Source organism: Macadamia integrifolia, chromosome 5, assembly GCF_013358625.1.
Source record: "Macadamia integrifolia cultivar HAES 741 chromosome 5, SCU_Mint_v3, whole genome shotgun sequence".
In the NCBI taxonomy this organism is placed as follows: domain Eukaryota; kingdom Viridiplantae; phylum Streptophyta; class Magnoliopsida; order Proteales; family Proteaceae; genus Macadamia; species Macadamia integrifolia.
In genome coordinates this window covers 14,850,713-14,869,107 of record NC_056561.1, presented here as the reverse complement: position 1 = coordinate 14,869,107, position 18,395 = coordinate 14,850,713, and the positions used below count along the sequence as shown (strand labels likewise).

At 38.9% G+C, this 18,395-nt stretch overlaps 2 protein-coding genes across 2 annotated transcripts in view; one reads left to right on the top strand and one right to left on the bottom strand.

Moving 5' to 3' along the window:
- The window catches only part of LOC122079807 (dnaJ homolog subfamily C member 16), a 64,022-nt gene extending 48,564 nt beyond the window's left edge, over positions 1-15,458 (top strand). Inside the window, exons 13-20 of the mRNA XM_042646536.1 lie at positions 970-1,040; positions 1,191-1,244; positions 2,753-2,895; positions 3,170-3,316; positions 7,554-7,784; positions 13,799-13,858; positions 14,372-14,623; positions 15,199-15,458. Coding sequence (XP_042502470.1) covers positions 970-1,040; positions 1,191-1,244; positions 2,753-2,895; positions 3,170-3,316; positions 7,554-7,784; positions 13,799-13,858; positions 14,372-14,623; positions 15,199-15,324 — 1,084 coding nt within the window. The 3' untranslated portion in view covers positions 15,325-15,458. The remainder of the gene's footprint in view (positions 1-969; positions 1,041-1,190; positions 1,245-2,752; positions 2,896-3,169; positions 3,317-7,553; positions 7,785-13,798; positions 13,859-14,371; positions 14,624-15,198) is intronic.
- Positions 15,459-15,514: 56 nt separating this feature from the next.
- On the bottom strand, positions 15,515-17,188 carry LOC122079808. The gene has a single exon (XM_042646537.1). It carries the CDS (start codon positions 17,092-17,094, stop codon positions 15,613-15,615), a length of 1,482 nt encoding a protein of 493 aa, XP_042502471.1. The 5' UTR covers positions 17,095-17,188; the 3' UTR covers positions 15,515-15,612.
- Between the last annotated feature and the right edge of the window lie 1,207 nt (positions 17,189-18,395).

Sequence of the window (18,395 nt, the reverse complement as noted above, 5' to 3'; positions counted from 1 at the left end):
GTAATCTTGGACTTGTTGGAAAGCTGGTTTTATATTATAACTGATACAAAAAGTCTCATGTAAAAATAATATCATTTGACCAGTCAAACTTATTATAGAACCAGAGCATTTCTCTAAATTTTGATTTTTTATAACTTAATATGACTTAATGTTAATTTTTTATGATTTAATATGGCTAAATGTTGATTTTTAATGACTTGATGTTGCTTAATCTTGATTTTTTATGATACAAGGTATATATAGCTTACTAAATAATGTTAGAAAATAGCGAAAATAAAAAATAACAATTGGTCGCCTTGTTCGCCTTAAGGCGTGCGCCTTCTCGTCTAAGCGCTTCGACAACCCGCCACCGCCTTGGTTCGCCTTGGCGCCGTGACAACTATGGGTGGAGGCCTATTTCATGTCCGATTCTGTATTCTTGAACCTTGATAGCACCACCCAGGCACCCACGTTCTTGTTATATTTCAGCCGTATAATTTAGTTGTCATGTGTTCAATTCCAGCTTAACAACCATTTCTTTTTGCTGGTGGGGGGAGGGGTCTAATTAATCCCTGCAAACAAATATCTGTTTCCAGTATACTTCATAGCATCCATGAGTAGTAAATTTTCTTCTCTTTTTTTTTTTTTTTGGGTGGGGTGGAAATCAGTTAAAAACCACTTTTCATAAATTGAAAAACTTTAAAGATAATCCATATACCTTAGATTGAAGCTCATTCAAACTACCAAACACTCAATAATCTATCATCTTTGAAATTAAAAGTTAATATTATGATTTTTATTCTGCCTTACGTTCCTCTGGTCCTATTCTTATGATTAATGAGTGAGATGCCACCTTCTGCTTACATAGAACACCTGAGATACTTGATCAAAAGAATCTGTCAGCAGTTGATATTTCTTTGCACCATCTTTGATTTACTCATAATATGGATGAATTATAATTTATCAACTTTTTTTAACCAATAATGATAGGTTTGAAGTGGAGTCTGCCCCTGCTGTTGTGTTTCTGAAGGATCCTGGTGTCAAACCTGTTGTGCACCATGGCAAGCTAATCTATCCCTTGAACCCCCCCCCCTGGCCAAAGAAAATATATAATCTTTTTTTTTTCCCTTGTTCTCTTTCTTGGAATCATAAAGATCTTGGTGCAAATTTCCTGCAGCTTGATATATATATTTTTTTCTTTTATTTGACAGGAGCCATCAACAGTTCAGAGTTTCTAAATATCATAGAACAAAATAAATATCAAGGTAGTGACACTGCTCTTTGAAGTTCCTTATGTTACTATGTTATGAATGTAATAGCCTGCCATCACTGCTCATTTATTGTCTTATCTTGCGACTTTGTTATGTCGTCCTATGAATGAAGATCTTTCCATGAGTACTGTTTAGTACTGACAAAAATTATTTTTAAATTTTTTTCCTGTTTGGAACTAACTGTTTAATAACAGTTTCTGTTTACAGGGGCTGTATATGGATTAATTTTTTAGGGTTTTTTTTTGGATCTTAAATATTTGAGGATGGTATTGGTCTATTATATTTGAGGTTGGTATTGGTCTATTGGCTATATTAGGCTCAAATTACAATAGAAATGCTCACGTCAATTCAGTAAGCAGTTAGGTTTTCAAAAGTCTAGGGTGACAGGTGATTTGCATAATTTATTAGAACAAATGAGATGCATCCTATGCCTCTCATCGTGCAATTAGGTGTGATGTAGTTCAAATAGGGTCCAAGTGCACCCCCTTAGTTAGTTTGGAGCTTGGATTGATTGCACTTATTTTCTGGATTCCGATACTAGGCCAATCTTACATGGTGTACATTTTTGGCTCAAACCCAGCCAACACCAAGCTTTTGCTTGCATATTATCACAGATCTGTAGGTTTTTTTTTTATTTATTTATTTTTATTATCAAGTTATCAACTGGATTTTTTTCGTGGTCTTTTTCAAGAGCCATGTATCAGGGAGTAATAGGGAGAGGGCAATGAAGACTATTACTGAACCAGAAATCCAGCAAGGGACCAGTTTTTTTAACAGGATAGCAGAACAGGGGAACAGACAAGAAAATTGAGTGAAAAAAAGAGGTTCTGCAAGGTGTAAAATAAAATAGATAGAAGGAATGGGCAGGAATCCACCAAACTCTGTGAAGAGAATCCACTCTTCCATCAAGGAATCCACCTTAGCCTTAACTTGGGATCCTCTAAGCACACTACTGAATTCACTTCAGTAGAATATCAAAAAGCAGAATTGATATATTACTTCAAATAGTTTTGAGAGACCTATGGCCTTTACATCTATTTATAATGTGAGCAAAGCCAGTAGACTAGCATCAGAACTGATTATAGATAAACCTTATCCGGAAGAAAAATCTTTAAAAGCAGAAACCTATTTTACCAAGAGACTGACAATAGATATAAGCTGGATTGCTAATATCAGTTCTATTCTTCTAGCTTAAGATAAGATACAATAACAAGTAAGAACTGAATAGAAAACAACTACTATGACCCCAACTTAACTAATAAATCCTGTATTCCTACCCATATTTTAGGTCCATCAAAGTGGTCCATTACAACAAAAATCCATTGGACCAAAGGCCCAACACATGTGTAACCCAGCCTAATGCTTATTTCCATTAAAATAACCCACTTCTGTGATTTATCTGCATCAGAGGGATTCACATAGCAGACCCAAATATGATATGGATTTGTGGGTCTGAAGGAAGCTACCTTGTAGGATTTATTTAGCAAGTTTATGTTTTCCAGATCTACCCCAATTAAGGAGCCTAACTTCAATGGAGCTTGGCTGTGATGCGAGAGCCTATTCTCGTGCTGGAAATGATACCACAACTTGGTACTGTGTGATTCTTGCTGGGAGGCCAAGCCTGGAGCTCAACAAAATGCGTGAAGTAAGTCCACATTATTTAAATATGTTTAATAACCTAGGACTTACCTTTAAACTTTTTGCAATTACATGGCAGTATCATTGGATTTGATGAATTATTTTAAAGTTTCTTAACTTGATTTTATCGGTAACAAAGAAGGAATCCATAAAAACTTGGGATCCGACTCCATGATAAAATCCTGCCCTCATGATGATAGTTATGTAATGTTGTTTGTGTTGCAATTGCCTATACTGTCTAATGATAACTAACAATCTATGCAAATCTTAAATTCTCATAGACTATGCGCAGGGTCCAAGGTAGGCTAAGAAATGATGACGAGTCTAATTCTGCCAACAGTGATCTTAATACATCTTCAATACCAGCTGCTGAAGCATTAAAAGAGAAACGATTGACATTTACATGGCTTGACGGTGAAGCACAAAAAGTGAGTTTTTCATCCAGTTGAACATCACAAATCCTTTTACCTTTTAGCTTTGGCCTAACATTCACAAAATTGGACTGGACGTTATTACATAGTTGGAGTGTCATGCATGTGATATGGTGGTCTATGTCAATTTAGTATCCCAACGGTTTCATTCTTGTGGAGTGAAATTGGAATTGTCATTATTACATGGTTGGAGTGTCATGCATGTGATATAGTGCCACCCGATCAAGAATTGGCTAATGAGTAACAAAATCCGAATGAGAAATTTTGGCAGAAGATGTGGGTTGCGTGTCCTTCGGAAACTAGATCAGAAAGGTAGGATTCAAGTTGTGGGCAAAACTGTGCTAGGTTCTAAGGTTAATTGGAAGTAGGATTTTAATTGATCTACTTGAGGCATGTGAGGCTTATACTTTTGAAAGCAATGTTAATATTTGTTATAAAGAAAGGTGTAGGAGGTATGAGTTGTTTATATAGCTCCTAAAAAAACTAATTGTCGACATAACATAAATTTATGGTGCAATTATTCTGTTTTAAGAGTTAAATGAATAGTCAGTTGCAAGAGATTTTACTTATTTTGTGGTTTTAGGTTTTAGGTATGGCCATCTAATTTGGTGCAAGAATGGTCATATGTCAATTATAATTTAGAAGCCATGGGATTAATATAAGGTTTGGTGTCAACGAATCAAATGCTTGAAGGTTGAATGAGATATCGCAGAATTAAAAAGGGAAAAGAAAAAATAAATCAGTCACTCAAATCTCCAGTAGAATAGGTTTTGCATTCTGCAAGTTCCTTCAGCAATATATTGCACTCAAAGACAAACACATGCATTACCTCCTTTCTAGCTGTTGAGTGTGCATTAATCCATTTCGGTGACTGGTCTGGGTCAATTAAATTTTGACGAAAGATAAAATTACACCAAATCTCACAAATAACCCTTCTTATTATGATCTGTGAGCATTGATTCAAGTCCTCATGTGTTGGTATATTTCCTGGAACACTCTATTACTCTGGGGCTCCAAAGTAAGGAAGCAGTCCAGGATTACTTTCGCAGCTCAACTCAAACCTGTTCATGGCTCTGATACGAAGTTCAGTTGTAGGTTGAGCCTAAGAAGGAAGAGGGAGATAGAGAAGGGAGAGAACGAAAGGAAGGAGGATATGTTATTGATACTTATAAAACTAAATTATATTAGATTCAAATTTATATGCCCATATAACAGCATCTGTAGGAAATGGAGGCAGTCTCAATAGCTGAAAAATATATGTAACATAGTACAAGTATACTACGAGGACATGCATGATGTTATACTTAATTAAGAGTTTACCTTCTCATCACATATAAGGTGTACTAATCTCCCAAAAATTTATTATATAGTATTACTTATGATTAGAGGTGTCAAAAACTGGCCCCATCAGTAGGCCCGACTTGAACCGATTGATTGAAACCCGACATTTAACCTGATTACAGTCCGTTTAAAGCCCAATTATATCCCTGATTACCTTAAAAACTTGAGCCCGATTATGGACTGGTAACCAACCGACCATATAGGAACATGTCCATGCCCTGGCCTACGAGGCCCAGTTACCTAAACGGACAAAAACAAAAAAAGAAAAAGAAAAAGAGCAACCCTGTGCACAATGGCTCCCACTACAGAGCAAGTTGTGTGGGGACTTATTAGGCCCGATTCAAACTGATCATATTTGTCACGGCATCTAGGCTACCCAAGGCGTTGGAGAAGGGTCTAAAAGCAAGGGCAACACCAAGGCGCCAAGTTGACCAAGGCTTCTGGACACCTAAGCTAGTGTTTCCAAAAACTGTTTCAAGTCATGATTGGACCATTCAGAATGAGCGACCTATATAGTCCGTATCGTTTGGAGGACAAAAGGTCTCTAAAAAGCTGTTGGCTAAACAATGCATTAATTCAAACAATTTGAGTATTCTTTTTTCTTTTTTTTTGGAGCCAGAGTTGGGTCCTCATGGTGGTTGGCATGTATGTTTCTTAAAAATTTTATTCATCCTCATTCATTTGGTGGAAAAAACTATGTAAAGGGAAGGATTTTAAGTGAAATTATCTTTCTTTATGCTGATATTATCCTATAATATATCTTTTACATGGGTTTTATTTGGAAGGATTTTAAATGAAATCATCTTTCTTTATGCTGATATTATCCGATAATTTATCTTTGGGATAATTACTTGGACAGCCCCCATACTAAGGCCAAATTGCTTGACACCCCAAACTATTGAAAAATTTACTTGGACACCCCTTGCATTTTTAGAATTATTACAATTGACCCCTCTCCGTTAGTCAATATCATTTAATGATGACATCATCTGAGGGAAAAATCGTAAATGGCAAAACTTTCCTTGAAAGATAGTAAAAAGACCATTATGCCCATCAATTAACTCCTCCCTACCGAAAGAAAAATCACTCCCTGCTCTATCGTTTCCCTTTTCTCTATCGTTTTCTCTTCTGATCATTTAAGAACCTTCTCTACCGGAGAAGAAAGAAAAGATCCTCTACCGCCGGCTAAGATCGAAGCCAGAGAAGAATGAACCTCACCTTTCTTCTCTGAAACCCTCTGTGACCACCCTTTACCTCAAGCAAGATCTCTGCCCTCCACTAACCGAAACCCTAACCTGCACATGGTGTCTTCTCTCGTCTGTTTGATTAATGGTTTGGTTTGGTTTTGGTTTTGCCTTAAGGTTTCTTTGTGATTTAAGGGTTTTGATGTGATGTGCTCTGATTTAGAGTTTCTTTGTGATTTAAGGATTTTTGGTTAATGGTTTTGGTTTTGATTTAGGTTTTCTTTGTTCCTCTCTCTCTTATCTCCTCCTCCCCCAAGAGAGAATGTCTCAAAGAAACCTTGGAACTCTCTCATAAGGAAAAATTATGCTGAGCCTGAATGGGTTTTGTGAGCAGGAGAAGGAAATGAAAAATGCTGCATCTAATAGTGTTTTGAAGGTTTTGGCGGTCAAGAGAGACTGTCCCTTTTTTTTTTTTTTTTGGGTTATGCCTATCATTAGGGTCTAGATCAATACTTGCTTTTGTCCTCCATACAGGCTATATACTGAATACATGTTTATCAGGTTTTTAAATGGAAATTCTGTTTAAACAATGAATGATCCAAGTTGAACCACCTAAACAGGTGACTTGTTGCTGTGTCCGCTGTTGGTTGTTAGCCTCATCCTTGTAGTCTTCTTCTTCTTCTTCTTCTTCTTCTTTTTTTTTTTTTCATAATAAAGTTGAATTTTCTTGTGGGGTGTGATCAAATCAAAAGATATATGCCGGAAATTTCGGTCACTAAGGCTGATCACCTTCACCGGTGATGGATATGGAGCACTACCATAACAAGCTTCTTTTCCAACGTTCTAAAGATTGAAAGGGGATTTGGGTTAGGGTTATTTGAGGTTTAAAGAGTAAGTTGGTCATTTTAGGTTTAAGGGTTTCAGTTGAATAACTCATAAGGGTAAAATGGTCTTTTCATTGACCCACTAACACCGTCAGGTTTCTTGGGGCTTCAAGTAAACTTGTCAATAGTTAGGGGTGTCAAGCAATCTGGCCAAGTAATTATCTCTTTATCTTTTACATGGGTTTTATTATTTGGAAGGGGGAAAAAAAGCCTTCATAAACATGACTGAAGAGAAAGAAATGACTCTGATTGTATGTTAACACCTTAGCCTACATATATTAATCATAGGGCATACCCTATGTCTGTTCATCAAACAGTATGATTCATCAGACTGGAGTGTCAGGCTGTCAACTATATACTGAGCTAGAGTCATCTAAAGTTCAGTCCATTTTAAGATATTAGTTACCTTTACCTTGTGGCAAAGTATAGTGTAAGCAGCAACGGCAGAGCCTGGATTTGTGCTCCCCCCTAGCTCTGCCAATTGTAGAGGTTTTTCTTGCCTCTTTGAATGCATGTGCACCGAAGAACCGTCAGAGCATTCCATGGTGAAAAGAAGTTGCCTTATTGAGTGGTTCACACATATTGACAGTAGTATTGTAAAATACTGAAAAAACCAGAGAGAAGTGTAGGTTGGTGTAATCACTTTAGTGATATAAATCAATTCATGACTTAGTGGGAAATCATAATTCTTTTTTCTGTGCTTGCTGGAAGCGGTTTTGGGATTTATGGCAGATCTGCATACATTTTAACATTTTCTGAAGCATTCCATTTCTTTTTCGATCTGTTTGTACTGTCTATAAACTAACATTTCCATATATCATCCAGAAATATTGTTTCTTCTACCTCCATTCAGAAAACAGCTATGAAACCTGTGGACCAAGAAGGGGCCTTAATGATGTACCACAATTATTTATTGTGCGTTACAAAAGGAATTCTACAGAAGATGAAACAAAAGTTGAGAAGAAGCCCAAAACAATATGGGATACACTTCAAAATGATGTGGATCCTGCATCACAGCTTGTGGCGAGGTATAATGGTTCAAATGACATTCCACAGGTATTCTTAGCTTTTATTGAGAGATTATGTAATTTTACTTTGTTAACTGCAAGCTTATCAATGCATCTATTACAAACCTATATCCATTAACTGGTTATGTTTTCCTAACTACTAGTACTTCTCTTGAAGTTTTGGTTGTTTTCTTCCATAGTTTACTCAAGCTACTCAAGGGCTCATACACAGATGCTTCTGAATCATTCTGTCCAAATTCATGTTTTATAATCAATAAATCATTTTAGCAAAGGGTTTAGAAACACATGATTCTTGTAGCTTCTGACATTAGGAACCTTGGATCATTTAAATGAGTTGGACATGTTAGAGATAATATAGGAGTAGTTTGGATACATGATAAGTTGAGAGAAATCTGTTTCAGGTGGCAAGGGCTTATGCAACCTAGATCTTAGAATGCATCGTTTCAAATTGGAAGAGCCAAAAGAGCAAGGGGTAGGACTAAATTGACTATGTGAGAAAAGGCATGCATGAATTAGGGTTGTGATGCAGTGACTCTAGAGAGGTTGGACCAATCCGACTGGCTTTGGAAACCCAAACCCAAACCCAAACAGAACGGAGCCATCTTGGTATTTTGATCTAATGAGGGCTAGTAGTGATTTATTTGTTTTGTGGTTAATCTTGTAATTTTCATTTCACTTTATTTATTTATTTTTTGGGATTAGATTACGTAGGACATAAGTGTTTGATTCCAAGTTTGTTTCAGTTTTGTAATCAATTTAGGAGTCTTCTTTAATTTTTGTTTATTTGTTGGGATGTTCTCATCGACTACACAGATTTGAATGGAATGAAATAGAGTTGAGTTTCCTTATTGTTGTGGTTTGATGTGCATGTGTCCTGTCTGTCGAAGTTGATTGACAGCTGCTGCTCTTCTCTTCCCCATCGATCTGGCCATCTTCCTTTGTCAGGTACTACCTTTCCTTCCTAGTTAAATCCTCCTTCCTTTCAATTCTTGTTCCTTCTTTTCCCCCTTTTATCTTCCTGATTTAATATTTTGCTGGTAGCGGTAGTTGCAACCCTTGTCCTCCATCATCTCTCTCTTTCACTCTGTGATTTAGAGTGAAGGAAGCCCCTTCAAAGGCAAACCTGAAACCTAAGTCTTCAGTCCTAATATTACTATATGTTGAAACTCTGCCAACAGATCTGGTTTTCTCCCTATTGCCACCTCCTGGAAAATTTCTGAGTTGTTGGTTGCTGTTTTGATTGACTATACCCATTGATATCAATAGAATTCGGGGTTGAGAACTTGGCCTCAAAATGGTAGACCCATCAGTGCTCTAACGAAGGAGCTCTCCATCGAAAGATTCTCCTCTTCCTCTGCCCTTGCTGGTCGGGAGGTTGAAGACAAAACCCCCCTCCCCCCAATTCCACACATGATATTGTTTCTTTGGGGTTATTTCCCGTTTTGCCCTTCCTTTACTTAATTCGATTTTGTCCTTTAATTCTAGTCTGTTCCATTGTGGTCCCTATTCTTTAATTGTAACACCCATTTGTTCTTTCTTTTAGCCTTGGTAATCCTCTCATAATCTGGATATTTATAATTCTTCCACTCTCTTATAAACTTCAAAATAATTGCAGTTTTGCCACTAAACTATTAATTTGATTACTCCATTGCTCGTGTGGGCCCATAACAATTCCAAATAGGGTTTCCGAACCCTGGGATCACATCAGGTTGACACCTTATATAGCTTTGAATAGGGTTGAATGGCAGATGAAGATTAATGTGGTTTGAATTCACCAAAGTACAGGTGTTATAAACCAATTCTCGTAGAATAGAAACACATCAGATGTCAGATAAACACAATTCTGATCGAAGGCTAGTTCTATAGGGTTGAATAGAATACCGAAATCTCAAAGCAATCCAACTGCTGGATGCTGTTAAAATAAGACAGACGCCTTCTGAGGTTAGGAATTCTCAGAACAGGGCCATCGGCAGTCAATCCAAGAGGAATAACAACAGTAGATAATCCAGCAAGGTGGCAATCTAAGAGAATAACAACAGAATACTAGGAAATCCAATGGAATAAGCTACTGAAATCAAAACCCAAAATATAAAGTTCAGAAATTAGAAATTTGAGTTCAGTTAGGAATCTTAGGAAACAGAATCAGAATTGGTTTTTGAAAACAGTAGTCAACTGAAAACTCCATCCTATTGTCAATTCTGAAACCAAAATTACAGTCAGACCTCGAATCTGAAAAATCTAAACAAATCCTGGTTAGAATTGGAAACTGTAACCACAGGCAAGATTTGATCTTTATGAATGATTATAAAATTAGATCAGGACAACAAATAGCAAAAGGTCATATTCAATAGTACAGCTTGATACAGTAGGAGGAAAAAAAAAAAAAAAAAACTCCAGAAACTGGAGAAAAGATTATGCAGGGGAGTTACTTGAATTCTGATCGTAGGGAAGAAAATAAAGAAAAAGAAGATAGGAGGATATGGCCTTCCCTAGGAATGATTCCCAATTGTCGGAATCATTGAAAACTTGTGATTCTGGTCAAGTCAACTACTTTTTTCAGCAGCTAGGGAATCACCGGGTGAGAAGTAGGACAAAGAACTCAGTCAGAATTAGAGAATTTTTCACTTGGCACTGACTCTTTCTCTTTTGGTTTGGATCGGATTCAGCCCCAGACCTTGGTACACTGAGGTTAAGCTTTTCCCGGGTTTCCTCTTGAAGCGGCTCAGCTCCCAATCCTGGCTTCTAAGCTCTGCAAATGGTCCCTCCCTTGATCCGATGTTCAAGGAACAAGACTTCTTGTCAAGCAAAAAAGCACTTTTCCTTCTTGACATCAAACTGGTTGTCGTGTAATATCTGGAAGTAAGTGCTCCACGTGCTCTTCAAGCATCCCACTATTGACCACAATGTCAGTTAGAAATGAAGGATGTTAGGGTTAGAGATGAGGGAAGAAGATGGAAGAGAGGAAGGAAGAAGAAGGAGAGACGATGACAGAAAGAGAGACACGATGGGAGCCAAAATCGTGAATGAGCTTTTGCTCATCTCACCCACATTAGATTTAAACATTGTTTAGGAAATTACATATTCCTCCCTAAGGGGGGTGAAAGCTAAATAAGGGAAATAAAGAAAATTACATATAGGGACCACTTAACAATAAACAGTTCCTAATGTACCCCTAACACAATATTCTAACACTCCCGCTCAAGTTGGTGAATATATGTCATACATTCCCAGCTTGCATAAGAGGGTACTGAACTGGTGAGAAATGAGTCCTTTGGTGAAGATGTTTGCCAATTGATCACATGTCCTCACAAAGGGTGTGCAAATATTACTAGAATCAATCTTCTCCTTGATGAATTGTTGGTCCACTTCAATGTGCTTTGTTCTATTATGTTGTACTGGGTTGTGAGCAATGCTTATGGCTGCTTTGTTGTCACAGTAGAGTCTCATAGGTCCTTTAGTGTCATACCCCAACTCGAGAACCAATCGACACAGCCAAGTGTGCTCCCAAACAGCATGAGCCATAGCTCTGTATTTAGTCTCTGCACTGGATCTAGCTACAACCGACTGTTTCTTGCTTCTCCATGTAACCAGATTTCCACCCATAAATGTGCAATAACCAGATGTAAATCTTCTGTCGGAAATGGATCCAGCCCAATCAACATCGGAATAGCCTTCAATCCTCAAGTGATTGTTCCTGGCATACAAAAGTCCTTTTTCTGGAGAGGGCTTCAAGTATCTATGGATACGGTACACAACATCCAAGTGCCCACTCTTGGGTGCATGCATAAACTGGCTCACTACTCCCACTGCATAAGAAATGTTTGGGCGAGTCAGAGATAGATAAATCAGCTTCCCTACTAGCCTCTGGTATTTCCTTACATCAACAAGGGAAGGGCCACAATCCTCTCCTAGCTTATAATTCTGCTCAATAGGAGAACTTGTTGGTTTACAACCCAACATTCCTGTTTCCTTCAATAGATCTAGAATAAATTTTCTCTGGCATACATTGATTCCATTCATAAACCTTGACACTTCAATACCCAAGAAATATTTCAAGTGTCCTAGATACTTGATCTCAAACTGTCTAGCCAAATAAGCTTTCAGCCTAGTTATCTCCTCATTATCATCTTTAGCTACCACAACATCATCAACATACACAATCAGTGCTGTGATGGTCCCACCTCTCCGAGTAAATAATATGTGGTCTGCTTGACTCTGGGAGTATCCATTTTTCAGAATGGCTTGTCTGAACCTCTCAAACCAAGCCTTTGGTGACTATTTTAGACCATAAAGTGCCTTCTTTAGGAGACACACCTTCCCATCTTTTGTTGGAAACTTGAAGCCAGGAGGAGGTTGCATATACACTTCTTCCTCTAAATCTCCATGGAGGATGGGATTCTTCACATCTAACTGATATAGGGGCCAATCTCTGTTTGCTGCCACAGATAAAAGAACTCTTATAGAGTTATGTTTGGCCACAGGAGCAAAGGTCTCCTGATAGTCAATTCCATACACTTGACTGTACCCTTTGGCCACCAATCTTGCCTCTCAATAGCACCATTTGATCGGTACTTGACTGTATAGATCCATTTGCATCCAACTGGGATTCTCCCCTTGGGAAGGTCAACCAGTTTCCAGGTACAGTTCTTCTCAAGAGCCATCATTTCCTCTGACATGGCTTGTTTCCACCTAGGGTCTGACATAGCCTCAGTAACAGTTTTGAGGATGGAAGTAGAAGAAAGAGCGGCTGCAAAAGCAACATCTGTAGGAGAGAGAGCATCATAGGAAACTAGGCTATAGGATTAGTACAAGCTCTCTTACCCTTATGAACGGCAATAGGAAGATCCAACTCCAAATGAGGGGAGGAGATGTTACTTGACTGAGGAAGAGGAAGCTCAGGATGTGGAGACGAGGAGGACTCTTGGCAGGTCTTCTTTGTCCTTCATATGTACATAATAACATGTGCCTTCTCTGTACAAGGTTCATCCATAGTAGCAACATCATCCACCTCTTTATTTTTACAAATATCAATGGAAAAAGGAGTAAGAGGCAATGGAGTAAGAAATGGGATGGCATCAGTAGCCTTTTCACTTTCATTTCCATTCTCCCCCTGAAAAGGATGCTGATGAGGTGCAAAGTAGGGCAGACTCAAGAAAGGTGGCATCTTTGGAAAGAAGTTGCTTGCGAGAGGAAGGGTGACAACACTTGTAGCCTTTGGTGGTGGAAGAATACCCAAGAAAGAGGCATTTTAAAGCCTTGGGATCAAGTTTGGTGCGGGAGGATTTGTTAACATTCACATAACAAACACAATCAAAGACCTTTGGTGGGAGCAAGATATACCACCACAAACTGGTCCAGGTAGGGGTGGAACAACCGCTCATCAGGGTGCAAAACGTTGCTGGGGCAATGGTCAAGCCAAAAGGCATCACAGAAGCACCATCAATGGCCTGGAGTGGAATCACCACAACAGGGGTCACTGAATCACAACAGCAGAATTATGAATCACCACAGAATTTTGAGGTGAAAAGCCACATGTGTTATCGACTCATAAAATCATGGAGGGCTGAGAGCCCTTAAATCTTATTTATAGTACTACTAAAACCTGACCAGACTAGGAAACCAAACAGAGAAAGACAATGAAAACCTCTTAACCATAGGCTATGGGAGGAAGTCTGTGCTAACTAGGACATTATCAAAGCAGAAAAGAGAGAGTAATAACTAGTAAACAGCCCCTAAACTGACCCATGCTTGGACTGACCTAGTGAGCCAATGCTGGCTCAAGACTACACCAGAAAAACTGTTGGAAGCAGAACTGCAAGGTTTGGCTTGGGTCTGTTTTGGACCAAAAGCTGGTCCAGGAGTAAACCAACCGCAGCTGAACCTTTTCTGGTGCTTAATCAATGAGTTTAGTACTATGAAATCATTGTAAACTCATCTCTTCAATCAAGTGAGAGAATAACTTTTGTTTAAACTAGTTTTCCTTGTGACATCAATTGATGTGTTTCTCATGAATATTTCTTTTTCAATATGTTTTATCTGCAGATTATTCAGTGGGTTTCACAAATAATCAAGGACGGTGATTCCAGGGATCTTCCCTTATATGTAAGTTACTATATTTGAATCTTATAGGATGCTTCTGAGATAACAGTTTTATCACACCTAAAAAACTTCATTTATTTTCAGTAGCTGCTCTATGACTAGCATTCAGAATTTCATGAGCAACTAATTTGGTTGCAACAGAAGTAGTGGATTGCTGACCAAAGGAAAAATATTGTGGATTTTTCTCCAGCTCTCCATGATGGGACTTGATGATTGGAGGGTTTCAATATGGCAATACATGGGATGTGCTGCTACATGAAAAGCTTATGTAGAAATGAAGTGGCAGCCTCACCCGTGATCATAGTTGCCCATAATCCACTTGATTACCCGCTAGCTATGGGCATCCACCCCATACTATTACTTTAATCAAGAATACCACACAATGAGCATATATACCATAATCTATCAAAATTAAATAACTAAAAAAGAGCATGTATAGACTATAGATGTATCTGTGGAGTTTATGTGGCATCTCTCTGACACTGCCATTACTTGTGCATTTCAATTTATTTTCAGAGGACCAAAACTCCTGAGCTTATTCCTGAGGACGCAGATCCAATCTGGTCAAGAGGGGCCCAGAGCATTAGATCTAAAACTGAAGGAATGAAACATAAGATTCAGAGCGTCATGAATAGTATCTATGATCTCTTGGCAGATCCAAGACTTGGTCCAATCTTTCTGTTAGGAGCATTGATATCATCTGGCAGCATCTGGCGGCGAAGGAGTAAGTCAACTCAGCCAAGTCCTTCAAACCAACAAAGTACAAAGGTGCGTGGTGTGAAAGATTTTTTTTTGTTGGATAGATTGAAACGAGATTAGTGTGTGCCTACTCCAGGAACTATTTTTCCAGATACACATCGATTCTAATATGTTAAATGTGAATTTGTAATCTTTTCTATTTGAATGCCCGCAATTGCTGTTCTATCCTGTAGTAAATAGATGTTGACAGAAAAGATTAAATGTGAAATAAGTATAACCAGGTCTATGAGTATCTTGACAAGTTTCTGAACCTTGTGCCTCGACACTTGCTTCAAATTGATGAAAATGTCTTCAGTGTACCCTTGGAGACTGAAATGCCTATGGATGGCTGTAGACCGAGTTAGAAATAAGTGGCCATCCTGCTTTGGTATGATTTATTGCAATTTAGGTCAAGTTTTGGCTTTAGGTCATGAACTTATAATCCATATATGTTACCACAGATGGGGTGTTTTAGCTGAACAACCTATGTCATTTTATGTTATAGAAAGGCTGGTTTTGGATGTTGTATGATATTAGTTCCATATGTTAAAGAATGTCCATGGTATATGCACCAATTGATAACAAAAGTTCATGCTTCTTTGCAGGAAAGGTTCAGATCCATGCAAAGAAATAGCACTAGATTATCAAATCAAGACACACCGCCGTCAATCACTGATGTGGAACCAAAAGATGCATTCCAGGTGCTATCATCAGAGTCTGACTCTGAGTAGGTTATGCTGTACACAAGGAAGATAAAAATTCATAGTTCTCCTAGGGGTGTAGAAATCATCAATATGAAAGCTCTTATTTGTGGTGCTATCAATAACACGTGCAAGTTATAAAATGCCCCCCCCCCCCTTTTATTTTTTTTGAGCCATAAAAATGAGTGCCAATTTCGTATTTAAGAAATAGAACAGAAACTAAACCGATAAAAGAAAAAAGAATTGAGGTTCCCATATTCAATTTGGATTGACCATAAAACACTATTTTTGGTGTAGACAATCCATTATATAAAAATATTAGAGATGAAAACCCGTCCATCTTCTGAAACTTCTAAACCCACTGCCTTCAGAAACTGCCAGTCCTATTCCACTTCTTCCTCCCTTTCCAATACCTTTATAGTACAGCCTCCAGTCACCAGCATCGCCATCCATCTCAACCAGACATGGGGATCCCACACCTTGATTATCCCATCCATCTTCTTCCATAGACGGCGTGAGAATTGTTCTCTCACCGTACCTCACCCAATCCTTCAACCCATCTGGAGATACTGCTAATCCAACACTCCTCTTCCCATCTGCAGCAAGACCTTCATATGCCATTACATAACCCCCATCCTTCCGGTTTCCAATCACATGTACATTCATCACACCTAACTCATCAAATGAACCCTTGGGTCCACCCCCAAGTATCTTCCCAAGCTTTACCCATCTAATCCCATCTCTTGACCTGGCAATTCCTACTGCGAAGTGCCCACTTCTTGCATCAAATGAGTGATAGTACATCCTCAGATCTCCATTACTGTGAAAAACAACACGAGGTGTCTCAACAAACAGTGAATCCCATTCAGCATCTGTGCCCACATCAAACAGTGCACCACTGTGATGTTCCCCCTCAATCCGAGCCCAGTGTCTCCCATCTTGACTGATCGCTAGTCCCGGCAACGATCTTGAAACGTGGTGTCTTTCTTCCAACAGTTGCTGAGAAACTGAAACCTCCACCTTCTCAGAACTAAACCCAGTGTAATAAAGCCAGTAAACAGCACTGGAAGCTCTGACCTTTGCACTCGACATGATCACAACTTCAGAAGGCCTAACACTCTCGGTATCAAAAGCCCACCAATCTTTGCTACAGTTCATTACCATACCAGTGTCTGTGCTTGATTTAACTGGTCCTGCACCTCTCTCCCAATGGATTCCATTGCTTGAAACAGCTAATCCTATGGAATCAGAGGAGAGACCTGCATTCGAGCTCCCATGATACCACAGAAACCACCTCTCGTCGTCGTCGCTGATGTATCTTTTCACAACAGGAGATCCAATCTCTTGGCTGTCCCAGGAGCTCCCGGGACCCAGACCAAACACCAAGCCTCTAGAGGATGAAGAAGAAGATGTTTGATTAGGAGGGGAAGCTGACGGTTCCACTTGAAGGGTGTTTGAATTTAGGGCTGTGTTGACATTTGGTTTCTCGTTGATTGTGTTGTCGTTGTGAACATCTGGTTTAGCAGAGCAGCGAGTGACGAAGCAAAAGTTGTGCTTAGGGTTCGGGGTTAGGGAAATTGTGTTGGTTCCAGAAGCAGCACAGATACCCACCATGGCTGGCCTGGAAGATGTTGCTGGAGGGATTGAGGTAGTTGGATTTGTTGCTCTTGGAGAAGCGAAGGCAGTGAGGAAGTTAACGGTTTTGAAGGTTGCTGCCGCCTGTGCTGCTTCCATTGCAGGAGTGAAGAGACACCGACTTAAACAGAGTTTGTGGTTAAAATCAAATCTAATGGTCTGCATACCTTTTGAGGATGTCAGAGGGAAAGAAACGAAAGTGGTGTGTGGATCAGTGGATGTTTCAGCTTCACTCCTTATCTCCTTTTATAATTCATTGCACAAATGACCTTTCACTGTTAATTTTCAGCCTTTTCTCAGGTTTTTCTTAGCTTATTGGGGAAGGATAAGCTGTCACAGAGACACCAAAGGGTAAAATATTGGATATTTAATTTCGGAAAAGAAGGAAATTTTGAAAAAGAAAAAGGAATATGGTATTCTTGCACCTCAAGTGAAGAAAAGGAAGCATTCTCGCCAACCGTCAGTAGTTTGATTTGCTCAACTTTTCCTAATGTGAAACTGTGAACGTGTGATCCCTTTGTTTCAAGGATCATTATTGCTTTCTTTTTTGATAAAAAACAAGATCTTCGAAGTTCTAAAGAAGAATAACAAATCCAATTAAAATCGAAAAGAAAAGCTCTATCAGTATTGCAAATCGCATGAGTTTTTTTTATTTTTTGGTTAAAAACACTAGTATATTAGATGACAGGGAAAAGGAACCCCGCAAGTGTCCTGACTACGAGGGTAAAACAATAAAAGCTTTCCTGGTCAAAAGATAGGAGAGCACCCTTCTCCCAAAGGTAAAGGGTTATTTTGCCGAGTTTCTTTGACATGGTTCTCTCAAGTGCCCTAGTATACTTTATTTATTCATTTGTGTTAGCTTGGGGTACGGCAAGTTCACCGGAGGATCGTCCTCCCAATTTGAAGCATTTTTTGGAAGTTTCAACCTTGTTGACTATGACAACAGTTGCGATTATAAATAGACTTGCGATTATGACATGGTGACACACTTTGCCCTCTCGCAATCTCTACTCTAATCAAAATATTAAAGGCCCCTAACTGAAGATTCAGAAGGCGAGCATTGAAATAAGAAAGGCTTGTAGGCTCACGCAACAAAGAAAACGGATGCATTAACTCGCAACGGCTTTCGTGCGTCGCGGTCAAGCATGCGAAGAAAGCTGGAACTTGCACTAAGCAATAAAAGGAGGAGGATTAGAATGCCAGAAATTAGAACTTTGAGATCTTGCTCTCGAAGAGGCAAGTACATCGGCAACAAAATTGCCTTCTTTATACCCATGAAGGAAGAATATATGCTAAAATTGATTATAGAAAGACTTGCAAGCAATATGAAATATCCTCCAAGGGTTTGAGTTTCCACATTGCTGCATTGAGATAACTCATTAGGTCCATGAGTAGGAGATTCTGGATCGTTGATATCCAAGCACAACGTCTGGATGGTTTTTTTTCTTTTTTTGCCAGAAACAGCG

Coding starts and splice junctions, on each gene's coding strand:
- LOC122079808 (XM_042646537.1), bottom strand. CDS start 17,094: ATGCAGACCATTAGATTTGATTTTAACCACAAACTCTGTTTAAGTCGG.